This window comes from Equus przewalskii, unplaced genomic scaffold (assembly GCF_037783145.1).
Source record: "Equus przewalskii isolate Varuska unplaced genomic scaffold, EquPr2 ChrUn-9, whole genome shotgun sequence".
NCBI classification, from domain to species: Eukaryota; Metazoa; Chordata; class Mammalia; order Perissodactyla; family Equidae; genus Equus; species Equus przewalskii.
In genome coordinates, this window is record NW_027228757.1 from 1,382,342 (window position 1) to 1,408,434 (window position 26,093).

At 48.5% G+C, this 26,093-nt stretch overlaps 2 protein-coding genes across 3 annotated transcripts; one reads left to right on the forward strand and one right to left on the reverse strand.

The window, feature by feature from the left end:
* Positions 1-344: 344 nt before the first annotated feature.
* Positions 345-15,239, forward strand: UBQLN4 (ubiquilin 4). 2 transcript variants are annotated; one of them, XM_070608521.1, is made up of 11 exons: positions 345-583; positions 2,103-2,254; positions 2,646-2,863; positions 3,444-3,706; positions 5,307-5,465; positions 9,158-9,383; positions 10,495-10,634; positions 11,141-11,224; positions 11,392-11,507; positions 11,707-11,893; positions 13,377-15,239. In XM_070608521.1, exons 1-11 carry the CDS (start codon positions 476-478, stop codon positions 13,527-13,529), a joined length of 1,806 nt encoding a protein of 601 aa, XP_070464622.1. In that variant the 5' UTR covers positions 345-475; the 3' UTR covers positions 13,530-15,239. The 2 variants fall into 2 exon arrangements, 1 of the variants encoding a protein (XP_070464622.1); XR_011536976.1 differs by having other exon boundaries at positions 391-583; positions 11,670-11,893.
* Positions 15,240-23,354: 8,115 nt separating this feature from the next.
* LOC103548819 (uncharacterized) lies at positions 23,355-25,360 on the reverse strand. Its single transcript, XM_070608629.1, has 3 exons — positions 25,239-25,360; positions 24,999-25,127; positions 23,355-23,878 (listed from the first exon to the last, which is right to left on the reverse strand). The coding sequence occupies exons 1-3, from the start codon at positions 25,284-25,286 to the stop codon at positions 23,381-23,383; spliced, it is 675 nt and encodes a 224-aa protein (XP_070464730.1). The 5' UTR covers positions 25,287-25,360; the 3' UTR covers positions 23,355-23,380.
* Positions 25,361-26,093: the final 733 nt, after the last annotated feature.

Sequence of the window (26,093 nt, forward strand, 5' to 3'; positions counted from 1 at the left end):
GGTGATAAAGCGGCGACACAGAAAGTCCTTTGTCCCGGAGCGGGAGTTACCCGCGGAGGGGGCGGGGGCAGCTTTGGACAGAAGGGGACCTCAGCGCGGCTCGGGCTGGCTAGGATGTGCGGTGGTGTCTCGCGGGGAGCTCGACCCCCGCCCCCACAGTGAAGGACACGCCTCGCCCCGCCCAGAGCCCCTCCAGGGGCCACCGCCCAGCGAGGCCCTGTCCGGGCTGCCGGACCCCGGGCTCAGCCCTGGGCGGCCCCCGCTGCAGTGCCCCCCCCAGTCCGCCCGGGGCGCTGTGGCTGCAGCTGGTCCGGAGGGGGCGACGAAGCCTTGGGGAGGGGAGAGGTGGGGAGGGGAGGGGAGGGGAGGGGAGAGGGGAGGGTTGGAGGCGCCGGAGCCGAGCCGGGCCGGCCGGGCGGGCGGGGAGGAGGAGGAGCCGGGGCGGGCTGGCGGGCGGCCGGGTGGCGGCGGCGGCATGGCGGAGCCGAGCGGGGCCGAGACGAGGCCCCCCATTCGGGTCACCGTCAAGACCCCCAAAGACAAGGAGGAAATTGTGATCTGCGATCGAGCCTCGGTCAAGGAGGTAGTACGGGTGGCGGGGGTGGGGGGGGGGGAGCGCGGAGGAGGGGTCTGCGAAGAGAGTGGGGGTGGCTCCGAGATGGTGGGGTGTCCGGGAGAGCCAGGGAGAGGAGGGCGGGGGCCCAGCAGGCACTCGGAGGAGCGGGAGGGAAGGAGAGGAGGGTTGGGGGCGTCCTGCGAGGGTAATCTGGGGGAGCGTGGCGCGTGTTGGGGAAGGCAGGCCGGGGTTTGCCTTGTGGCCTGGGCTGGGGGCGTGGTGGAGAGTGGGGAGGAGACACCTTGCACGGGAAAGGGGGAAGGACCCTGGGTTTCAGGGGAGTGTGCGTCCCGGTTACTGGTGGGGTCTGAGGCAGAGTTGGGGCCGGGCAAGGTGCTGAGCCTGGAGAGCGGGCGAGGGGCGCAGGCGGAGAGCTCCGAGCACCCACTGTGTGGCTCTGAGAACGCCCGTGCGTTCCCTGACGCCCGGGCGGTGGGGGGAGGATTCCCTCTGCCTAGATCCTTCCTGCTGTTTCCCATCGAGGTGGTTACATTTGGTTCTCAGCCCCTCTGGGATTTACACAGTGTGCAGTAGATGCTCAATAAAAATATGTTGAATGAGTGAATGAGGGGATATTGCCTGTGTTCACCACCCGCCTGTGACTGCTCCAGAATTTCACATAGGCGGGGCTTGAGATAGGCCCTCTGGTTGGAAGGGAGGGATCTGGAAGCTGCCTTTGCTTAGCAAGTGCACTGTTTTTACTTAGACTGTATGTTTTGTTTTGTTTTGGGAGGGGCTGATAGATTTGAGGAGTCTAACTCTCCCCAAGCCAGTCTTTAGTGCCATCGCTGACGCCCCCCCCCCAACCCCATAAAATGACTACAGTCCAGAATTTAAATCCTTTTCCCTGCAAAGTTGAATTCTCAATCATCCCTAACTGAGAGGCAGTGTGTTTGATTCAGAGCCTCTGCTTTGGCGTCAAGAACTGAGTTCCAGTGTGCCCAGGGCAAGTTACCTAACTGCACTGATCCTCAGTTTTCTCATCTTTAAAATGGAGATAATAATTAATATGTCTCTCATGGTACTTAGACTTAACTCGTGAACAGTTAGTGATCTGTTTATTGTAGTTGTTACAAGAACGCTGGGAATAAAGGGAGGAGAGAGATTTGGAGCCTGAGAAGAGAATATTGAAGGGAGACAAGGCCTGGGTCCAAGGCTGTTGAAGGAGCTGGGATGCAGAGAGCTGTCCAGGCAGTACCCTCACAGGGTGGAGGGACTGAAGAGGGAGTGGCAGAGAACAGCAAGGGCTTTTTAGGGTGAGACACCCTGGGGTAGAGCTGAGAGGAGAGCCTCTCACTGGTCCATTTCCTTGGCTGACAAAGGAGCTGCTTATTGCAGCTGGAGGGATGGTGTTGAGACTGCAGAAACGACTTCCCTGGACTAGAGTTGGGAGCAAGGGAATGCAGAGGCTTTTGAAGAAGAGGCCGAGTGTCTGGTGGGCGGAGCCCAGGCAGCCTCCGCAGTGACCTCTGACTCTTGATCACAGTTCAAAGAGGAAATCTCCAGGAGGTTTAAGGCTCAGCAGGATCAGCTGGTCCTGATCTTCGCAGGCAAGATCCTCAAGGATGGGGACACACTGAACCAGCATGGGATCAAGGATGGGCTCACTGTTCATCTGGTCATCAAAACCCCTCAGAAGTAAGTGCAGGAGAGGAGCACGTCCAACTTCTGACTGGGCCTTTTTTCCCCAACTGATACTTTCTCACCCATCACTCAGCTGTACTTTAAGGGCCTATGTCAAGGCCTAGGAAGGTGGCTCTTGGATGGGTTGCCAGGCAGCCCTGTGGTCTCCCCTGCAGGGGAAGGGAACCTGACTTACCTCTCCTAGAATGCCCTGAAGACAGATGGTACTAGCTCCTCCCTCCCTCTGTCTGGTTTACTAACTATTCCCCAGCACCACCCCACCCCCCTTCAGGGTTGCGTAGGAGGTGGCCTGGGTTAGGGCAGTAGCTGCCCAGCAGACTCAAGGTCCTTGTCTTCCCCCTTCTTGTGATCACTTCAACTAAGACTTTTCTTTCTCTGTCCTCAGGGCTCAAGATCCAGCTGCTGCCACTGCTTCTTCCCCCTCCACTCCAGACCCTGCCTCAGCACCCTCCACCACACCTGCTTCACCCGCCACCCCTGCCCAGCCCTCCACCTCTGGCAGTGCCACTTCAGATGCTGGCAGTGGAAGCCGGAGGAGCAGTGGGGGAGGTCCCTCCCCAGGGGCTGGGGAGGCACCTCCCAGTGCTACTGCATCCATACTCTGTAAGCCCTTAGGGAGGAGGGCACAGTCCTGTTTTGGGCTAGGGAGTGGGGGAGAGCCAAGAGGAGGCAGAAACAGGTCCCTCTTCCTGGTCTGATGGGAATAGGGGACCCCTGGACATAGGGTTCCAGACACTGGTACTTGAACCAAGCAGGGGAAGAAACCAGTCTCTGAGGGCTTCTCAGAGGAAAGGAGCATGGCTAAATGTTGACAGTGAGGGGAGAAATGGGGCTGGGAATGTGGGGAACCCTGGGTGAGGATATTGGAGTTTGGGGAAAAAGTGGGTCCAACAGTATCTAGTTGGGAAATATTTATTTATTCATTCAACAGGCCATCACTAGTTGTCCTCTCTGTGCTCAGTATTATGCCCAGCTCTCAGCCTCTGCCATCAAAGAGGTCTCAGTCTAGTAGGCTCACATCTCTTTGCCAGCAGTGGATCAGGTCTGGGGCTGTGGGAATGATATTGGGAAAGGTACATGTGAGAAGCAAAGGGGGCCTATCATGGAAATTGGAATTCAGTGCCTCTGGCCAGGTGAGGGAAGGGCTCTTGCAGCATACTATGACCCTGCCCCCTCCCCACAGCTGGCTTTGGGGGCATCTTGGGCCTGGGCAGCCTGGGCCTGGGCTCTGCCAACTTCATGGAGCTGCAACAGCAGATGCAGAGGCAACTGATGTCCAATCCCGAGATGCTGTCACAGATCATGGAGAACCCCCTGGTCCAGGACATGATGTCTAACCCTGACCTGATGCGTCACATGATCATGGCCAACCCTCAGATGCAGCAGCTGATGGAGCGGAACCCTGAGATCAGCCACATGCTCAACAACCCCGAGCTCATGAGGCAGGTGAGTCTGAGAGAAGGTCGGAGGGGTGGGGAGGTGGAGGACACCTGGCCCCCAGCCTTGCCCTGCCTGGCCTTTTCCCACCTTGTCCTCCCGTGAATTGTTCATTCATTCATTCAGCAGCCATGTTTTGTACACTGGGGGTACAGTGATGAAAAGAATACTTTCCAGGAACAACTTGTATCAAAGGGAAGTGGGACAAGTAAGCAGGCAATTATAATGCAGTGGGGTTGATGCTATCATAGAAATAGTCACAGGGTCCCCTAGGAACACAGAAAAGGGCCCCTGACTCTACCCTGGGGCTCACAGGAGGCCTCCTAGAGGAAGTGTCACCCAAGCTGAGACCCAAAGAAGGAAGAATGAACCGGAGGAAATAAGAAGAGTATTCAAGGCCGAGGGACAGCAAGTGCAAAGGCTTGGGAGTAAAAGACAGTAGGGTCTTCAAGGAGTATTGTGGCTGGGCAGGGCTGGGTGGGTGAGGGAGACCCAGGGGAGGCAGTTTTGTGTTGGTTTTTGGGAGCTCCATCCCATGGCCCAATCCACCGGGGCAAAAGGATAGACAATCTAGTCTAGTGCTAGATTTACTAGAAGATAAGTTCCATAAGAGCAAGGATTTGCAAGTGTTTTGTTTACTGTCTAGAACAGTGCCTGTTGCATAGTAGTCACTCAATACTTATGGAGTGGATGAATTATAAGATAAGAGATCAGAGTCTTGTCTTAGACATAAAGGTGTCTTAGAAGAGGCAAGTGTGGAGCAAATTTGGGAAGAAGGACAGGAGGCATTCCAAGTTGGATGAGGACAAGAAGTAGCTATGCCCATTTTTTCTATCATGCACTGCTGTCTGTCCCCTGGGGTTGACACAGGCTACCCTTTATTGAGGGTGAGCCACTGGCTCCAAAGAGAAAACCCCCATCCTCAGTGTTTGTCAGGATTCAGTCAGGCCAAAGACCTGGGGCTGTGGATTAGAGGCTGTTGGTAACATTGTCCCAGCTTGAATCCTTTCCCTTCCCAACTTGTGGTCATTTACCGGGAACCACAGTATGGTCTTGATCAGACAGACCAACCTGGCTTTGAAACCTGGCTTTGCTACTACCTGGCTGTGTGTTGCCCAGGCTGTGAGTCTCTGAGCCTATTTTCTCATCTGCGGAATAGTGACGGAAATACCTACCAGGGATGGTTATTGTGGGGATTAAATGACTTGATCTCTGTAAATTGCTTAGCCCAGTGCTTGTATGTAGTATGTAGATGTTAATTTTCTCTTCTGCCTCGCCTTTTTTGTGTTCTTTCTTGCTCAGTTTCCTTGTGCTCCCTGACACTTCTGAGGACCCCCTGAACCTGAGGGAGGAAGCTTTTGCCCTCACCCTAACTGGGATCGTTGTTCCCCACTAGAAAAAGCCAACCAGAATATACACAGGGAGGCAAGGTTGGAGCCAAGATGGCAGACAGTGGAGGAAGGAAGTCCAGTTGACCCTACTCCCTGCCGCTGTGGGGCAGTTCCTGGGCCCTGGCCCTGATGCAGACCCCTTCCTCAGGGCCCACCTTTTTCCAAGCTTGGTGCTCCCCTGGTTCCAGGGCCGATTCTGTCTCTCCCTTCTCCACCAGACGATGGAGCTTGCTCGGAATCCAGCCATGATGCAGGAGATGATGCGGAACCAGGACCGGGCCCTGAGCAACCTGGAGAGCATCCCCGGAGGGTACAATGCCCTCCGCCGCATGTACACGGATATCCAGGAGCCCATGTTCAGTGCTGCCCGGGAACAGGTGGGGCCAGGGGCAGGGGCAGTGGGAGGGCTGTCTGGGCTCGGGATTCCCTACCCCCAGACCCAGGGCAAGCCTGGGGTGCTGCCCGCTCCTCTTTCCTTCCCCAGCCTCCCGAGAGAGGGCCATGGCTTGAGAGCGGTTCTTATAGTGCAGAGCCAGGGATGGTCGAACTTGGCGTGGGACTGAGGCAATAGGACAGAAGGCAGCGGAGGTCCCCAGGGAAGTGGATGAGGCATAGTGTCCAAGGGGTTTGACATTATTCTAACAAACTTCTTGCACCAGGGGCTCAAAGGTTGTGAGGCAGGTCTCAGGTCAAACAGCTGAGCCTAGCACAGTGTGTCTCAATTGTGGTCCATGGATCACCTGCATCAGAATCACCTGGGGAGGTTGTTAATAGTGAGATTCCTGATCCCCACCTTTGAGCTGCTTACTGAATCAATCTCTGGGATCAGGCCCTGGGAATATGCGCTTTTAAAAATGCTTTATGAATTCTTTCCAAATGGACAAAAAGTAGAGATAAAAATATAGCATTCTTTTGTACCCATGTTGCCCTAACATGTTACCATATAGTTTCAGTGCCTTTTTTGGTTCTTTTTTAAAATTTAATTTACATTGAATACATTATACATTCACATATTTCAAAATTCAAAAGGTACACAAATAAACAAAAGGGTATTAAAAAAATGGAAAGATATACAAAAGGGATCCTTCTATTTCTGTCTCCCACCCACCTCTTTTCTATCCCAGAAGTAACGAATATAGTTAGCATTTTGCTTTTTTCCCTAAACATATTTAATATTTGCAAACAGCACATTACAGATAGCATGGCAGCCTCCCCCATCTTATACCTCCCTCCCTCTCCAGGGCTAACTACCACTCTGACGTTGTTGTTTCGCATTTTGATTCTTTTATTACCTGTGTATGTATCCATAAATAATCAATAGTATTGTTTTGCATATTTTTCAACATTTAGAAGTGGTATCATGCTGTTCATTTAATTTTTAACTTGCTTTTAAAAAACATTTTTGATTGAAGAATAATGTAGTGACAGAAAGGTGCACATATAAGTGTACAGCTTGATGGATTTTCACAAACTGAGCACACCCCCTAACCAGCGCCCAGGTGGGACGGTGGGCTCTCACATGGCTTTTCCCTTGTGGAAAGGAAAAGGCGCCATATTCTGAGTGACACCATATTCCGTGCTATCCCAATCGATTCCTTGTTCGTGCTGTCTCTGTCCTACACCAGCTCTCCACAAATGAGTGTGTGTCTGGCTGACTCTACTCAGTCCCACGGGTCTGTTTGTCTATCCCTGTGATGGTACCATATTGTCTTAATGAAGTCTGGGCATCTGGTAGAGTGAATCCCCCGCCTTATTCTTCAACATCATCATCAAGTAGTTGAGAAAGGCTTCTAACAAGCACTCCAGCTAACTCTGATGCACATGAAGGTGTGAGAACCACTGGTTTAGATAAAAGAACATAGCATGTGGCGTCAAAAAACCTGGGTTCAAAAACCTGTTCCACCATTTTGTAGTGGTGATTTTTTTTTTAAAGATTTAATTTTTTCCTTTTTCTCCCCAAAGCCCCCTGGTACATAGTTGTATATTTTTAGTTGTGGGTCCTTCTAGTTGTGGCATATGGGATGCCGCCTCAACATGGCCCAACGAGCAGTGCCATGTCCACACCCAGGATGGGAACCAGTGAAACCCTGGGCTGCTGAAGTGGAGTGTGCGAACTTAACCACTTGGCGACGGGGCTGGCCCCTATAGTGGTGATTTTAAGCGTGTTGCTTAACCTCTCTAACTCTTAGCTTCCTCATTTTCGAAATGGAGACAATATATTATAGCAATGCTTCTTAATCATTTTGGTCTCAAGATCCCTTTATACCCTTAAAAATTACTGAGGGCCTTAAAGAGCTTTTGTTTTTATGGGTTAGATCTATCGATATTCACTGTATCTGAAGTTAAAACAAATTTTTAAAAATATTTACTTATTAACTCATTTAAAAATAACAATAAATCCAATACACATGAACATAAATAGCATTGTTTTGAAAAGTAACTTTATTTTCCAGAACAAAACTTTAGAGGAAAGAATGGCCTTGTTTGATATTTTTGCAGGTCTCTTTAATGTCTGGCTTACTACCAGACAGCAGGATTCTCAGATCCGCTTCTGCCTTAAGTTTGTTGCGGTGTCACACGTTGTGTAGCCTTTGGAAAACTCCACTGAATACTCATGAGAGAATGAGAGAGAAAAGGCAAATAACATCTTAGAATTATAAAAGTAGTTTAAAACCTTGCAGGAGTCCTAGGACCACACTTTGAGAACTAGTGTGTTAAATGGATATTGTAAACATGAGAATGAATATGTCAGACACACAGTAGGTGCTCAATCAGTGGCAGCTGGTAGCCCTATAGGGAGCTGAGGAAAAGTGATTTGGTCCTTAGGGTGCACCAGGAAGAGCAAAGCGAGGTCCAGAATTAGGTGGGGTTGGGTGCAAGGCAAGTTATGAGAACAGGGAATCTGAAACAGGGTCAAAGACCGAAATTGTGGTGCATGAGTCCTGGCCTGCAAGCCCCGTGATCTGAACAGGCATCTCGTAGGGCAAAGGAACCACAGCTCAGAGCAGGAGAGTCCTTGGTCAGCCCAGGTCCCCATGACCCACTTTGAATAAACAGGAAAAGTGACTGGATGTGAAACCCCATGGTGGGGATGGGCTGAGGCTGCTCACGTACTGCCTGCTTAGGTCAGGACCACTTAGGAACTCAGGGGAAGGAGGCTGAGCAAAGGAAATAGAGTCTGGGACTCCCTCAGCAAGCACCCCCTGGACAGAGCTCTTTCCCGGGTGCTGGCAGATCCAGATGGAGGAGGTTCAGGTGCCACCTTGGGCATTACACCAGATGATGGGGCACAGACATTGAGATGATCCTGGGTGACACAGTGGGAAGCCTGGTGCTGAGGGGGACTGCTTAGCTGCAGCAGCCAGTCTGAGGAGATAAGCTAGGGGGAGGGAGGGGAAGGAGGAGAAGAGCTGGGGAGGGCATGCTCAGCCAGAGATGTGCTCCACTAAGGGGCTCCATTGGTGCACCTAGATGGATGGGATGCCGCTCAAGGGACCTGGGGAGGGAGGTAGAGGGTTCTGGGGAGTTAGTATTGGGCCAAGGTGGCTAGAAAAGGGGAAGCTAGAGGCAGACGAGGATTGAAGTAGAGAGCCAGGTCCCATCAAGCCGGCCATTACTTATTGAGCACCCACTAGTGTCAGCGAAAGGAGGGGATACAAAGGCGAACCAGACATTGTCTCTGCCCTTTAAGAACTGAGGAAAACAAATCCCTCACTACACACTGGGAAAGCTGTGTGTAAAATACTGTGGGGCACAGAGGAAAACTAGAGACTGAATATTTAGAGGCACCAGGGGAGATGGAAAGCTTCCAGTTATCTGAGCAGTTCAGTTGTCCAGTCATTAACCTCAGCCAGTTCCCACCCTGCAGGACGAGGGTGGAGCTGCCCCTTGTGGGGCCAAAAATTGAGCTGAGGATCTCCAGGGTCTTAGCTCTCTGTCCCTTCCAAGGTCTTAGCTCTCTCTCCCTTTCCTGGGGAAGGGGAGGCTGTTAGGTGAGAGGAAAGAAAGGGCCTAGCCCTTGTCCCTGATTTGTTTCAGTCCTTAACCCAAAACCTTTCCCTCCTCCCAGTTTGGCAACAATCCCTTCTCTTCCCTGGCCGGGAACTCCGACAGCTCGTCCTCCCAGCCTCTGCGGACTGAGAATCGAGAGCCCCTCCCTAACCCCTGGAGCCCCTCGCCCCCCACCTCCCAGGCCCCCGGGTCCGGTGGGGAGGGCACCGGAGGATCGGGGACCAGCCAGGTGCACCCGACAGTCTCGAACCCCTTTGGGATCAATGCGGCTAGCCTGGGGTCAGGTATGTCCTAGGGTGGAAGGAGCTTAGTGGGGTCACCAGGGCAGTCCCTCTGCCCCAGGACTGAATGGGGTTCACACAGCTCCAGAATATTGAAGACAGAGGTGAGACTGTATTGAAGCCACAGAGGGGGCTCTGCAGCCTGGGGTAGTGGCTCCACCCCTCAGAGGGTGAGGGTGGTTCTAGCTGTGTCCTGATGTCCCTGGGAGTGACTTAAGTAATGGCTCATGAATAAATCAGGCCCCACCTCCTAAGCTCTTTCAGCACCGCTGGCACTATCCAGTGTAAATGGGTCAGACTGGGGAGGGGGGTGTGGGAGAGGAATCAGGGCAGACCTGGGGACAGGCAGATGTGAGGCTAGAGGAGAGGGATGTGCAGAGCTGCCACGTACAGAAGTACAGATTACACACTGCACAACCCTGGGGGATGCTCCATTTATCTGGACTATGACTGTACGTATGACCCTGGGGATGTCTTTGCTAGATGCCCTGATTTCTTTGTACCCTTGGGGACATCTTGGTTGGGAAAATCCCTTCCCCTCTATGTGCTTTAGTTCCCTTATTTATAAAATAAGGGACTTGAACCTGATCCATGGTTTTAAAATTGTACTTCTGAGTCCTGGGGGGTCTGGACCATCTCCGGGATGAGGGAGCACCAAACAGGGGAGGTTCCAGGCTTCCTGCCCCAGCTCCACCCAGACCATTGACATACTTGGTGTCTGAGTGAGATTTGGTTTGAGGAGAAGGTCTCTGCCGCTAAGACAAGTTTGAAAACCATTGATCTAGGTGATCTTTAGTTAAGTCCTTTCCAACTCTGACGTTATCCGAGCTTGTGGCTGGAACAGTCCAGAGGGGCAGGAATCAGACCCAGTTTCCAACTGCCTTGTCCTTAGCAGAGTTGATGGGAAAGGGGCCAGGCCAAGGCAGAGTAAAATGACCTTGGAGTCAGGAGAGACGTGGACCCAGGTCCAGGCGCTTAGGTGCCCATTTTACTGTTGTTTTTCTGAGTTTTGTAACCTTTTGGGGTCTGAAGTAAGGTAGATTGAAGTGAGGCAGTTGGTTTCCATCTGGACCCCTTTTCTCCTGTTTTGTTTGTTTTTTTCTCCTCGTCCTAGGGATGTTCAACAGCCCGGAAATGCAGGCCCTCCTCCAGCAGATCTCTGAGAACCCGCAGCTGATGCAGAATGTGATCTCAGCCCCCTACATGCGCAGCATGATGCAGACGCTTGCGCAGAACCCCGACTTTGCTGCTCAGGTATGGAACTGGCACACCGGGAAATGTTGGGGGCAGTTGCTTGTGGTCAGAACACTCTGGAGCCAGACTGCCTGGGTTTGTTTCCCATCTCTGCCACTCTGCCACTGTGTAAGCTCAGCAAGTTCTTTAACCTCCCAGTTCCTCATCTGTGAGACGGTAATAACAGTAGTTGCTGCCTCATAGAGTGGTGAGGATTAAATGAATGAGTACATACGAAGTGCAGGAACGTGGCATGGCAGGTAGTAAGCCCTGTGCACTTGGAAATGTTAGCTGTCATCATCATCAGACCCAGCGCTGAGCAGCCTGGCTCCTGAAACTCATCATTGCCCGAAGTATAGTTCCATTTCCTCTCACTGTCCCACTTAGGCCTTCAGGATACTTTGAGATCCTTGGAAAAGCTGGCCAGATTTCCTACAGTGGTAGGGGTGCCGAGGGAGACTGAGGCTGTGGGGGAATTCTCAGGGTGGGTAGGCCCAGGCCTCCCCCTACTCCCTTCACCCTGGCAGATGATGGTGAACGTGCCACTCTTCGCGGGGAACCCCCAGCTGCAGGAGCAGCTCCGCCTGCAGCTCCCAGTCTTCCTGCAGCAGGTGAGTGAGCAGTCTGGAAGGGCAGAGGTGGAGGGCAATGGATGGACCCTGCACCCAATACATGGAACTTAAGGGAGGGGACAGAGCTCGGCCCTGGACTCAGGGTTTAGGCTGCCCTCTTGTCTCCTGCCATCTCCGGGTACCTTTCTCTGCTCGTTTCCCACCAGATGCAGAACCCGGAGTCGCTCTCCATCCTTACCAATCCCCGCGCCATGCAGGCTTTGCTGCAGATCCAGCAGGGACTGCAGACCTTGCAGACCGAGGCCCCTGGGCTGGTACCCAGGTGAGGGTTGGGGGCAGGTGGGCAGCAAAGTTCTGGCTACTCCTCCCCTTCGACCCCTCCCTCTGCCACTCTCTGAGCAGCCATTGTGTCTCTGAGGGTCTGTTTTCCTGTTTCTTCCAACCACTTTTCTTTCTGGATCTCATGTTCCCATCCCTTTCTCAGAGGCCATCTCCCACCTCTTGGTCTCTCCTGCCTGCAGCCTTGGCTCCTTTGGTATGTCCCGGACCCCAGCACCCTCGGCAGGCAGCAACACTGGGTCTGCACCTGAGGCCCCCACCTCCTCGCCAGCCCCGCCAGCCACATCTTCTCCAACAGGGGCTTCCAGTGCTCAGCAGCAGCTCATGCAACAGATGATCCAGCTTTTGGCTGGAAGTGGAAACTCACAGGTACGTGGGGCAGCGGGGCTGGCAGTGGGCCCACCACTTCCATCCTGGTGGTGTCAAGCCCTGTGGAATGGAGAAAGCAGAGCAGGCTTTGGTGTCAGCCAGACCTGGCTTTAGATCCTAGTCTGCCACTCTCTAGCCTTGGGCAAGTTACCAGTCTTCCCAAAGTTCAGTTTCCACAGCTGTAAAAAGCGGATGAGAATAGAAGTAGCACTTACCATGTGCTGGAGTTGTTCTATGTGCCTTCTGTGTGTGAGTTCATTTACTTTATTCCTCACAACAGTCTTGTGAGGAAGCTATTACTATTATTTCTGTGTTACAAAAGGGGAAAACTAAGCCCCAGAGAGGTTAAGTGTCTTGCTCAGAGTCACATAGCTAGGAAGTAGTGGAGGCAAGATTCAAACCGTGGCATGCTAGCTCCAGAATTTACACTTTAACCACTATGTTATACCACTTCTGCTTATATCAAAGGATTGTTTTGATGATTAAAGCAGTCTCCGTCTCTGCGACTGGAGAGGAGGGTTCTGGGAGGTGAGGTGACTGGAGCCCTGGGCCACAAGTCAAGGCCAGAGGCTTTGGGGAGGAGCAGGGATGACCTCGGGTGAGCCCCTCACCCTCTCTCTGGCCTCCATGACTCATCAGGGAAAAGCCTTTCGACAGAAATGGAAGTGCCCAGCTTTGTGCATGGCCCTGAGAGAGCTGGACCACGTGATCGCCAAGGCCCAGTCCAGCTTCCACTCTGTGGCCTGAGGAGTAGGACACCAAGCCCTGGCGAGGGCTTTTGTACCGCATGTCGGGGGCCTCCGTGACTCACTTGCTCTGTGGCCCTTGGCAGGTCCTTTCCTTCTCTGGATCGCGCTGTCCCCCATCAGCGGCCAGGTGGCCTGAGATTGCTGGCCTCCTTCCAGCTTTTGAGTCCTCTGTTCCTGATCTGGGCTAGTGCTTCTTAAACATCCCTTGGGAAAACATTCCCTGGAGATGTTTATAGGAGTGTCAAAAATTACAGGCCTTCTCATTTGTAAATAACTGTCTTTGTTGATTGGTTAAACAAAATTGAACAGGTACTTTCTTCCCTGGAGCCCTTCTCTGACCTTTTACTATGGCTACATGTGTGATGACTGCTGGGAGGGGGTTTGGAAGTAGTGTTCAACATGCGTCTTATCAACCACAGAGCATTTGGCTTTTGGAGTGCCTGTTAACATCTCTGGAGTATTGATAGAAAGTAGTTAGGAATATAGGCAGATCTAGGCCTGTTACTTTGAAATTTTAAGAAAGACACCCCCACCTTATTATTACACAGTCGTTTAGTGACTTGGGACGCAGGCTCCTCAGCTCCTGTTTGCAGCTCACCCCTCCCTGCCCCACTGGCTGACTTTGAGGATGCTTGAGAAGACCTTCTGGTCTTCTCTCCATTATAAACCCCCAGATCCAGATAGGCCTCCCAAGGTTGGTCCTGTGCCCACTTCACAAGACCTGTCCCCTCCAGGTGCAGATGCCAGAAGTGCGATTTCAGCAGCAGCTGGAGCAGCTCAACTCCATGGGCTTCATCAATCGTGAGGCCAACCTGCAGGCCCTGATTGCCACGGGAGGGGACATCAACGCAGCTATCGAGAGACTCCTGGGCTCTCAGCTCTCCTAATCCCCGGGCCCATGCCTCCTGCCTCTCCCTTCCCTGGATGCCAGCATTTGGTTCCTCTGTCAGCCCCCACCCGCTGCAGCTTGTCATCCCTTCCGTCTTCTCCCTTGTCCTGTCCAGACCGCAGGGTGACTTTAGAGGCATGGGCCCCAGCCCCGCAGCTCTGTCTGAGAATTTTGGCTTTACTTCTCATCTCTTACAGAATCTTCTCTCCTGGTCCTGCTTGAACAGAGCTATTGACACCATTTTCACAGTTTTGTTGATTGGCCCCACCTCCATGCCCCAAACCACCTTTTGCAATCTTCATACTTGTCGGTGGCAGTGCAGAGTTGAAGGAGGAGCCGGCTCTCTGGTTTACTGGAACAGGATCTTCCATCTGTCCCACTAGGGTTTTGCTTGTCTTATGTTTGCTTTGGGTAACTCTCTCCCCTCTTTCTCTCCCCTCATCCCCTCCCGCCTCCACTTAACCAACGCTAGGATCTCATTCTCTGAAGGGGGGGGCGGGGCAGGCTGTGATTTTCCTCCTCACCCCCTATTCTGGTCACTTCGTTCAGCACTTTTTCATGGGGTCTGTTGGGACTTCCAGGAGGAGGAAGATGCCTGTTCTCCTTGTCTGAAGGGGAATATGAGACACAGTCCTCTGGACAGGGAATTAACAAGCCTTGGACCAGCCCGATGGAGACGGGTGCAGCAGAGAAGGGACTGCGGTTCCCTGGAGGAAGGGAATGGGGAAAGCAGCCTGAGTAAACAGCTTGCAAGTTGGGATTGACTGTTAGTGTGAAGGCACTAAGAGCTCTTTTAGGCAGGGGAGTCCAGGCTCAGGCCTAACAGAGGACACTTAGAGATGCTAATGGAACTTGAGTTGAAGAAAGGGGCTCGATGAAGCTAAGTGATATGGCTCCAAGGGGTCATACTGGCTCCGTTTCCTCAAACACATGCTTATATACACACTCACACATTTCCATGAGCCCAGGACCTGCCTTTGTCCCCAAGTACCAGTGATTTGAGCCCCCCACCTCAAAAGACGTGAAGGGGATTGGGGTCTTTCTCAGCAGTGGGTATGTGTGTGGGTGGGTGGGTGCATGCACGCACACACGCGTGCACCTGCATATGAGCTGAGTAGGAGAGTGGATTCTTTCTTGATCTCTAGTTCAGAGCTCTCTCCCACCAGAGAGAAGTAAGCAAAGGGGCCAGTCTAGGGCAGGAATACACACAGCCCAGAGAGCTAGGTCCTAAGTAACCCAAGGATGCTTGGTTACCCAAGGGTAGTGTGGGAACCCCTTCTGAAGCTGCCAGGGCTGTGACCAGCACCCTTATCACCCCTCCCCTCGTTGCTTTCAGGAAATAGTAGAGGGGTCTTTCCCTTCAGGGTCCCTGGCCTTTGGCATCCTAGTCCCTGCCTTTTGAATTCTTCATTAATTCCCTCCAGGCCAGAAAGTTCTATTTGAGGAGGGAAAGGAGAGGGTGGCAATGATGCCTTTGATCTGGAATTGGACATGGCTCTGTTGGAGCACAGAGAAGGCTCATGTCACCTCCTCTCTCTGCTACTTAGCCGAGCTGCTTGGAGGACCCATGGAGGCAAGAGGAACAGAATTTTCTCCAAGTGGGAAAGGGTCCCAAGCAATCCAGAGAGGATGTCTGTGACTTTCCCTCCCTACCTCCCCCAACTCCCACACTGGCCTTTGTAAATAAATGGCGTGGTCTTTGTTGTGAGGGTGTCTTGGTGTTTGTTTTCTGGGGGAGATGAGGCTGGCTGAAGACAACCTCCTGGTTTTACAGGGTTTTTATAAAATGGCGTCTAGAGGCATTTGAAGTTGGGTTCAGTTACCACAGGTATTATAAAACATTGAAGGTTAAGAGATAACTGGTCATGGGAATATTTGTAACCCATGGTTTAGGAATGGGAAGAATTGCATTCTTCCATTCCCCATCCCCAGACCATAAGATATCAGCTCCGCCCCCACACACACACTCCCCCTTAGGTCAGGGCTGGGAGAGGAATATATGAAAGGGTAAGGACACCTAGTGGCAACAGCACACCTGGTGCCTAGGTTGTGGTTTCTAATACCATCTTCATTAAAAGGAACCTCATCTCCTTGGATTCTAGCACTGGGGCTGGAAATATACAAGATGTGCAAGGAGCATCTTGTAGTGCCAGAAAGTAAGGAATTGATAAAAAAAAAAAAAACCCACAGGGATGGAGGTGTGTCAAAGGGACACAGGAGCCAACGGAAAGAGCTCCCAATGACCAAAGGCAGAACAATTTGAGCAAGAAGATAAAGTATATAGGATTATAACCCAAAGTATAAAGTAAATGTCCGTGAATCTGTACTGATACAAATAGATAGTTGAACAAGTAAATAAATGGGTGAGAAGAGACGAATCTGTGCAGAAAAATTCCAAATAATTTATGTAAATATTCTGCCCTCAAGGATATGGAATATACTCCCCACTCCTCAAGTGTGGGCCGCACATGTCCTTCTTCCCAAGAGAGTACAACGTGGAAAGGGAGCAGGGCGGGGAGTGACTTTAGAGCGCAGGAATGCTACCTCCACCAGGCTATCAAGGTCAATTATAAATCACGTTGACAGTATGTACTCTTGTGATGACGTGATGAAAGCAGCATTTTACCTCTGTTTTCTTCCTCCCTGAAACTCATAACCCCGCTCTAATCATGAGAAAAACACCAGACAAATCCCAATAGAGGGACATTCTACAAAATACCTAACCAGTACTCCTCAAAACTGTCAAGGTCATCAAGCAAAGAGAGTCTAAAAACTGTCACAGTCAAGAGGAGCCTAAGGAGACCTGACAACTAAATGTAATGTAGCGTCCTGGATGGGATCCTGGAACAGAAGAAGTATATTAAGTAAAAACTAAAGAAATCTGAATAAGTGGGGCCAGCCTGGTGGCGCAGCGGTTAAGTTCGCATGTTCTGCTTCAGCGGCCCAGGGTTCACCAGTTCGGATCCCAGGTGCGGACATGGCACTGCTTGGAAAGCCATGCTGTGGTAGGCGTCCCACATGTAAAGTAGAGGAAGATGAGCACGGATGTTAGCTCAGGGCCAGTCTTCCTCAGCAAAAAGAAGAGGATTGGCAGCAGATGTTAGCTCAGGGCTAATCTTCCTTAAAAACAAACAAATAAATAAAGAGTAATACCTTCTATTAAGAAATCTGAATGTAGACTTTAGTTAATAATAGTGTATCAGTAGCGGTTCATTAATTGTAACTAATGTACTAATGTAAGATGTTAATGATAGGGGAAACTGGGTGTAGGGTATATAGGAACTCTCTTTACTATGTTCACAATTTTCCTATAAATCTAAAATTGTTCAAAATAAAAAGTTTAAGGGGCCGGCCCAGTGGCATAGCAGTTAAGTTCACACGTTCCACTTCAGTGGCCCAGGGTTCTCAGGTTTGGATCCCAGGTGTGGACCTACGCACCATCAAGCCACACTGTGGCAGGCATCCCACATATAAAGTAGAGGAAGATGGGCACGGATGTTAGCTCAGGGCCAGTCTCCCTCAGCAAAAAGAGGACGATTGGCAGCAGTTAGCTCAGGGCTAATCTTCCTCCAAAAAATAAATAAAAATAAAAAGTTTAAGACAAAACGAGAAAAAATAGAATATACAGAGCATAGTATGTGCACATATTATGTTTAAATCCTAATATATAGATTTAAATCCTAATATATAAGTAATTTTATTAAATGTAAATGGATTAAATGCTTCAATTAAAAGTCAAAGATTGGGGCCGGCCCTTGTCTGAGTGGTTAAGTTTGCACGCTCTGCTTCGGTGGCTCGGGGTTTCACCGGTTCGGATCCTGGGCGCAAACATGGCAACGCTCATCGGGTCATGCTGAGGCGGCATCCCACATACCACAACTAGAAGGACCCACAACTAAAAATATACAACTGTGTACCAGGGGGCTTTGGGGAGAAAAAGGAAAAGTAAAATCTTAAAAAAAAAAGTCAAAGATTGTCAGGCTGGATGAATAAAATAGAAATCTAACTCCAAGGACCTGAAGATCCCATACACGGGAGGCCATAATGTGAGCCTGCAGGACAGCCCAATCCACACCCCAGCCTGGGATCCCTCAGCACATAGACTCAGGACCCCGAGGCCAAGCCCAGGAGGCCCTAGTCCACTGGTGGCTTCTTGTGAAAGGAGGTGAGGGCACTGAGCCGTCCCGGAGGCTGAGCAGGGGCTAAGACACCCAGGGGCTGGAAGAGGCATTCACAAGGCCCATGGTGGGTGGCTCCCAGGCCAGCTGCCACATGGGGAGGAACAGCCTTCCCTGCAGAGACCTCGCCACCTCCTGGGTCATCCCTGCCTGCAGAGCGATGGGGGAAGAGGGATAGGGCCCAGCCTCAGAAGAGAAGCTGGTGTCCCAGAGGGCCGTGGCAAGGGGCTGGCTTCCATCACTCCCTTTTAAATGAAACATTCTGAATTCCCCATGGGTTGGGCTGAGGGTAAGGGCAACAACCTAACTATATGTTGACCACAAGACGTTTATAGAACATAGGAAAACAGAAGGATTGAAAGTAAAAGTCTGGAAAAAGACAAACTAGAAATACAAACCCGAAGGAAACTAGGATAGCTGTGTTAATAACAGACCAGATAGAATTTCAGGCAGAAAGTAACACTAAGAGATAAAGAGGATTAATTCATAATGATAAAAGGTAACATTCACCAGGAAAATATAATAATCCTAAGTATGCATCTAATAACATGGCCTCAATATATAAAAAGAGAAAAAATGAGAGCACTGCAAAGAGACTTAGAAAAACTCTCAGTCATAGATTTGAATGCACTTCTCTCTGTAGTTGATAGAATAGGCAGGGAAAAATATCAACAGAGATTAACACATATCATTAATTCTAAGATACAGATTTTTTTTCACATTTTAACATCTCTGAAAGGAGGATTTTTAAAATACATGTAGCTGTTGGTGTCCTGGAATTGAGTCATAATTTAAATGGCAGCATTTAAAAACTTGGGTGATAAATAAAGTAACAGTGTGTTATGGGTTGGATCACGTCCCTCTAAAATTTGTGTGTTGAAGTCCTAACCCCCAGTACCTCAGAATGTGACCTTATCTAGAAAGAGGGCGGTTGCAGATGCAATTAGCTAAGATGAGGTCACACTGGGGTAGGGTGGGCCCTTAATCCAATCAGGCTGGTGCCCTTATAAAAAGGGAAAATTTGGACACAGACAGGCACACAGGGAGAATGTCATGTGAAGATGAAAGCAGAGATTGGGGTGATGCTTGTACAAGCCAAGAAACACCAAAGATGACCAGCAAACACCCAATGTGAGGGAGAGGCCTGGCACAGGTTCTTCCTCCAGCCCTCAGAAGGAACCAGCCCTGCCAGCACCTTGGCCTTGGACTTCCAACCTCCAGAACTATGAGGCCACAAATTTCTGCTGTTTAAGCCACCTGGTTCGTGGTGCTGTGTTAAGGCAGCGCTAGCAAACAAACACAAGACGCATCTTAGGTTTCGTGAAATACAATGTATGTAATGCTGCATCCAATAAAGTATAGACTATATATATTTTCCAAGCATACATGGAATATTTACAAAAATTAAATGTATACTGAGAAATACAGCAATTTTCAATGAATTTTAAAGAACAGAAATAATACAAAGTATGATCTCCAATCATAATGTGGTTTTCTAGAACTCAAGAAGATTTTTGAAAATAAGGAAATATACTACTAAGTAAACCATAGGTCAAAACATAAATAATAATGTAAATTATAAAATATTTTTAAGCTAAACTATCAAAAAATTACCTGTCAAAACTGATGGAATGCAGTTAAAGCAGTATGTAGAGGAAAGTTTGTAGCCTTAAAGCATATATTAGAAAAGAAGAAAGTAGGCAGGCCCAGTGGCATGGTGCTTAAGTTTGTGCGCTCTGCTTCAGTGGCCCACGGTTCACAGGTTTGGGTCCTGGGCGCAGACCTATGCACGACTCATCAAGCCATGCTGTGGCAGCATCCCATATACAAAATAGAGGAAGATTGGCACAGATGTTAGCTCAGGGACAATCTTCCTCAAGTGAAAAAAGGAAGATTGGCAACAGATGTTGGCTCAGGGCCAATCTTCCTTACCCCAAAAAGAAAAAGAAAGAAAAGAAAAGAAAAAAGGGTAAAAAGTAATGAGTTAAGTAACCAAAGACTGTAGAAGGATGGAAAAATAAATAGAAAAGCAAAAACTAATGAAATAAAAAAGAAACACAACGAATCATGTATCTGATAAGGGATTAATATCCAGAATATACAGAGAACACCTAAAACTCAACAATGATAAAACATACAAACTGATTCAAAAATGGGCAAAGGACTTGAATAGATATTTCTCTAAAGAAAATATACAAATGGCTAACAAGCACAAGAAAAGATGACTAATCATTAGGGAAATGCAAATCAAAACTACAATGGGGGCAGGCCTGGTGACACAGCGATTAAGTGCACATGTTCTGCTTCAGCGGCCCGGGGCTCGCTGGTTCAGATCCTAGGTGCGGACATGGCACCACTTGGAAAGCCATGCTGTGGCAGGCATCCCACATAAAAAGTAGAGGAGGATGGGCACGGATGTTAGCTCAGGGCCAACATTCCTCAGCAAAAAGAGGAGGATTGGCAGCAGACGTTAGCTCAGGGCTAATCTTCCTCAAAAAAAAAAAAAAACTACAATGAGTTACCACCTCACACCCATTACTATGGTTACTATGAAAACAACAGAAAAATATTGGTGAAGATGTGGAAAAATTGGAACCCTATGCACAATCAGTAGGAAAGTAAATTGGTTCAACGGCTGTGGAAAGAAGTATGGTGGCGTTTCCACAAGAAAATTAAAAATAGAACTACCATATGATCCAGCAATTCCATTTCTGAGTATACACCCAAAAGAATTGAAAGCAAGGTCTTAAAGAGATATTTGTACACCTGTGTTTGTAGCAGCATTAGTCACAATAGCTAAAATGGAGAAGCAACCCAAGTATCCACTGATGGCCCAATGAATAAGCAAAATGTGTTGTATACATACAATGGAATATTATTTAGCCTTAGAAAAGGAGGGAAATTCTGCAATATGCTGCAACATGGATGAACCTGAAGAACGTGATAAGCGAAATAAGCTAGTCACAAAAAAGACAAATACTGTATATTGAATGAGATGCTTAGAGTAGTCAAAATTATAAAGACAGAAAGTATAATGGTGTTTGCCAAGGGGTGGGGGGAGGGAAAAATGGAGAGTTATTGTTTAATGGGCATAGAATTTCAGTTTTACAGGATGAAAAGTATTCTGGAGAGGGATGATGGTGATGGTCGTACAACAACATGAATGTATTTAATATCACCGAACTATGCACTTAGAAATGGTTCAGACAGGGGGCCGGCCCCATGGCCAAGTGGTTAAGTTGCTGTGCTCTGATTTGGTGGCCCAGGGTTTCACCAGTTCAGATCCTGGGAACGACATGGCACCACTCATCTGGCCACGCTGAGGTGGCGTCCCACATGCCACAACTAGAAGGACCTACAGCTAAAATATGCAACTATGTACTGGGGGGCTTTGGGGAGAAAAAGGAAAAAAAAGGTTGGCAACAGATCTTAGCTCAGGTGCTAATCTTTAGGGAAAAAAAAGGTTAAGATAGTAAATTTTATGTCGTATATTTTACCACAATAAAAGAATTTTTAAATTAATGAAATAAAAAATAAACATAACAAAGCTAACAGAGAGATACAAAAGAATATATGTATGATTTCACATATATAAAATTCTAAAATGGGCAAAATTAAACTTTACTTTCTTTTTTTTTGAGGAAGATTAGCCCTGAGCTAACATCTGCTGCCAATCCTCCTCTTTTTGCTGATGAAGACTGGCCCTGAGCTAACATGCATGCTCATCTTCCTCTACCTTATATGTGGGACACCTACCACAGCATGGCTTGACAAGCTGTGTTAGGTCCGCACCCGGGATCTGAACCAGCGAACCCTGGGCCACTGAAGTGGAACGTGCGAACTTAACCACTGCACCACTGGGCTGGCCCGTAAATTTTACTTTTTAAGGATGGTTATCTAGAAGGAAAATCTGTAATGCCAAGCAAGGAAGTGATTACCGTAAAAGTCACCATAGTGATGACCTCTATGGGAGGTAAGAAGTTGTGATTAGGTCCAGGAGGACACAGGAGATAATTCAGGAGTATTGATTATGTTCTATGTCTTGACCTGGAGCAGTGGTTACTATAATTTCTCAAACTGAGCATTTATTTAATTTATGTTTTATTTTGACTTACGGAAAAGTTGCAAAAATAGTACAGACAGTTCCCATACATTCTTCACCCAGCTTCTCCTTTGGTTAATATCTTGCATAACCATAGTACAATTATCAAAACTAATTAACGTTGATATAATGATAGTAGGTCAACTACAGACTTTATTTGAATTTTACCGCTTTGTCCACTAATGGCTTTTTTCTGTTGCAGGATCCAATCCATCACATCGCACTTAATTATCATCTCTCCTTAGTTTCCTTTAATATTGTCACGGTGCCCTCAGTCTTTCCAAAGTCTTTCAGAGCCTTGGCACTTTTGAGGAGTACTCGTCAATTATTTTGTACAATGTCCCTCAATTTGGGTTTGTCTGATATTTTCTTACCCTTAGATAGAGGTGGGACATTTTGACAAGCATGCCACAGAAGATGAACCTTCTCAGCTCATCGTATCAGGGTACACAATGTCGATATGGTTTATTATTGGTAATGTCAACTTTGATGACTTAGTTATAAGCGTATGGTGTCTGCTGGGTTTTCCTCTGTAAAATTATTATTTTTACCTATATAATTAATTTATCTTGAGGGAGATACTTTGAGACTATGCAAATATCCTTTCTCTTCAAATTTTCACCCACTAATTTCACCGTCCACTGTTGAGCCTTGCTGCAACAATTATGCCACTGGTGTTTTAATGGAGGTTTTCTATTTCCCTCATTCCTTCAAGAATTGCTAGTTGCAGTTCTTCTGCAAGGAAGAGCTGTCCTTTCTCCCCATTTGTGTGCTTATTTTGATGCACTTTACTGTAACACACTTTTCAAGCACACGTGGAACGTTTACAAAAATTAAATATATTCTGGGAACTACAACAAATCTCAGTGAATTATAGTAGTTGCCGTCGTGGTGCCCTGCCCAGATTCCCTTTACCGGGCCATACACCCATTCTCAGCCACTTAGGGGTGATGCTAACAGCTCACAGATAGCCCGTTCCCCAGAGAATGGCCCTCAGTCAACAGGGGGCTGTTTTGCTGGAGAAGTTACACCATCCCCTAACCTTGGGCAGCCAAAAATAATTGAGTGACGTGGACTTACAAAAGGCCAATCCCTTGCCTCAACAGTGCGACCAATTTTGTGATGTCGCTCATCCTCTAGAGCTCCCGGGATCAGGCTGAGGCCGACTCTCACAGAGACCGCATCCTTGCTTGGCTTTCTTCCCCTGCCCTCTCCGGCTTCCCTCTCTCCCATTCCTTCTCCTGAGAGCACTCTCTCTATAAATTGCTTGCACAAGAACCGCCATCTCAAGCTCAGCTTCTAGGGAACCTGACCTAAGACAGTTATAGTTCCTGATCTCTGAATTCCTTCTGAATTATTATTGTGTATGTGAGGAAGGGGGAGGGGTTGGGGGCTCCGGGGGGAAAGGGCCCCTTTTCTCCTTTACTCAGGATGAGAAAAGTGAAATGGCAACATAAATATGGGATGTGGCCTTAAACTGATATATCTACTGAAAAAAAATCAGGAAAGAAAGATAAAAACCTGGAATCATCAGGCTCATACATACCATTCACAAAAATAAAGTTTGCTTTATTTACAAGCTGAGAGATTACACTCTCTGTTCTCCTGGCTTCTGCCCAAATCTTCCCCAGGCGTGCCCCCAGGAGCCCCTTGCACCCGTTGCTCACTAACAGAGCCCGGGACTGGGCCATTCTCCTTTGGGTCCCTCCTTTTTTCGGGGTCCAAAGCCTTCTTTTCCTCCACCGACTTCTTCCTCCTGCGGCAGCAGCTACACAAGTATTGACGCAACTCGGCCAAACTCCAGCGGGACGACTGGGTCTTGAGAGTAAGTATGCTCGAGCTACTTTCCAAGGTGTTCAAGTGCTCCTTTTGCCTCAGTTGGCAGGTTCTTGAGTATGGGTATTGCTTCCGTCTCATCCTAGGAGATCGCAGAGAAGCAGAGGACTCCTCTGCCTCGTCGTCCTCATCCTCCTCATCTTCTTCCTTCACCTTGTTTCTCCTCATCCGGACAATGGCAGCCTTGTTCCGCTTTGGCCTCTTGGACTGAGCAAGTTTGGGATCTTCTTCCTTGGGGAGTCCGAGAGCAAGGAATGAAGTGTGCTCTCCACTGACCCATCCCGTTATATATGGGACTTTGCGTCTGAGTGGGGGAAGTAAGGCAGAGAAGGACTGAGATCAGAGGGAAAGCTGAAGCCAAGCACCCACCTGTGTGTGAGTACAGAGTGGACAGCACAAATGATGAAAGACTGCCTCACTTGGAACAGACACTCACTTAAAATTACTAAAGAGAAGTTACGAAGCAGTATCTGCAAAGGATGCACAGCATATTCGGAATGCATTAGAAGAGAGCTCATCATCTTGAAAGGATCCTAATGCAAATTCTTCGGTTAAATAAAGACTCATTTTAGAAGGCATAAAATAACTCTCTAATTTATCTGTTCTAGAAATCGTGGTTGTTCATATTTGGGAATGATGGACATGTGTCTTATCTAGATTGTAGTGACGGTTTCACGAGTATGTATATATATATATATATATATATATATTGTCAAAACATCAAATTGCTTACTTTAAATATGTGCAGTTTATTGTGTGTCAATTATAGCTCAGTAACAAAAAACACGGCTGGCATTTAAACCCTCCGTCAAATAAACAAATAAAAAGTTCATATATCAAGTGTGTTTAACAGCACATAAATGTTGAAAGGATATCATGGAGGACTAATAAAAATGGGGTAGCTAACTGGGAGGCAGTTCTGTGTGTGAGGTCTCGAGTTAGACACACTGAGCTCAAACTCTGTCATCTCTGCTTCGTACTTCTGTGATCTTGGGAGAGTTTTTAACTGGCCTATGCCACAGTTTCTTCACCCAAAAAATGGGGATAATAATAGTATCTACCTTATAGGATTGTTATGAGGTTTAAATCAGATATAAGTTCTTCTAACAATGGCATGTAGTACGTGCTCAATAAATATAAGTTGTGGTTACTATTATTGTTGATATTTTTTTCTGGAAGGAGTAAATTTGAGCCACATTTAGTAAGAATGGGAATTGGAAGGCTGTAGAGAAGATATGGAAGGTTGCCACGGGACATCTTAGGGGAGGTCAGTGAGCTAAAATGCCCATATGGTGGTAGAGCAAGGTGTGCAAGCCCCCAGAGGAGGGAGGGTGCAGAGTGGGGTACTCACGCTGGTCAAGTCCTGGCTCCCTTGGTAGCCTAGGTCATCAGTGAAGCTGTAGATGGATGTCAAGGATACATCAAAGTTGTTCAAGGAGGGACTTTCTGCCCCTGAGGCTCCCCAGGCTTCTTTGATCTCCTAGGAGGAGAAGAAGGAGAGGTCAGTTAGGAGTGGAGCAGCTCCCACCAAGCAGAACTTCAGATACCTCCCTGCCCTGGCTCCTGCCTGTGACCCATCCCTCCCTCTTACCTTGAGAGTTGAAGATAAAGACACATTATCTTTCTTCTTCATTACCATACAGTTCTATGATCACTAATGTGATGAGACTCTGGGGTGTCCCCTCCCTCCCTCACCACACACTCACAATTCTTTAGTCCCCATGTTCTCACAGAAGTGGTTGTCATAGCAATAGGAGGGTGGGGTCTCATGCCCATAGGTTCAAGGAGGGCGCCTCTGAGGGGTGTGAGAGGGCTCACGCGTGCACACACACATACACCTCCTTCTTCACTTTTCAGCAAGAGGAGGCTGGATATGCTCCACTCCCTCCCCCGCAACCCCTATCAGGGCTAATAGAAAGAAGACTGGCATTAAAAAGAGAGGCTGTGGTCAAATTCTGAAAATGGGACAAAACTCCAAAGGGCATCAAGATATGGCAGATGTAGATTCTGGAATCCTTCTTGGAATTTGCACGTGCTGGAGAGAAATTTGGCACGAAACAGAAAATAGTCCACCATCAACTTCAGGTGATCGGGTCTGTCTGAATTTTCAAGGGATCCAAGGACTTATAATGGACCCTTCAGTGTCTGTTTCAAGAGCCTGAGCTCTGTCTGAGCCTTCTCTCCCCTTTCTCCTCCCATCCTCTCAGTGTGGGGAGGCAGTAGCCACGGTTCTGTCTTCCACACATTTCTCTTCTCTCTCCACACTCTCCCTGGGAGAAGATCATTTGGTTTAGTCTGCACACATTTATTGATCAAATGCAACGCTGCAATCCATGATCCTTGATAGGATCCTAGGTTTTATTTTTTAAAGTCATAAAGGGAATTATGGGGAAAATTGAATATGGACTGTGTATCAGAAAATAGTATTATATCAATGTCAAAACTT

What these genes read in the sequence shown, in the direction of transcription:
- UBQLN4 (XM_070608521.1), top strand. Translation starts at nt 476, where the DNA reads ATGGCGGAGCCGAGCGGGGCCGAGACGAGGCCCCCCATTCGGGTCACC. An exon ending in GTCATCAAAACCCCTCAGAA is followed by an intron (nt 2,255 to 2,645) that starts GTAAGTGCAGGA and finishes CTCTGTCCTCAG; the next exon opens with GGCTCAAGATCCAGCTGCTG. An exon ending in TGCTACTGCATCCATACTCT is followed by an intron (nt 2,864 to 3,443) that starts GTAAGCCCTTAG and finishes CCCTCCCCACAG; the next exon opens with CTGGCTTTGGGGGCATCTTG.
- LOC103548819 (XM_070608629.1), bottom strand. Translation starts at nt 25,286, where the DNA reads ATGGTAATGAAGAAGAAAGATAATGTGTCTTTATCTTCAACTCTCAAG. An exon ending in CTTTATCTTCAACTCTCAAG is followed by an intron (nt 25,128 to 25,238) that starts GTAAGAGGGAGG and finishes TTCTCCTCCTAG; the next exon opens with GAGATCAAAGAAGCCTGGGG. An exon ending in GGAGCCAGGACTTGACCAGC is followed by an intron (nt 23,879 to 24,998) that starts GTGAGTACCCCA and finishes GGACTCCCCAAG; the next exon opens with GAAGAAGATCCCAAACTTGC.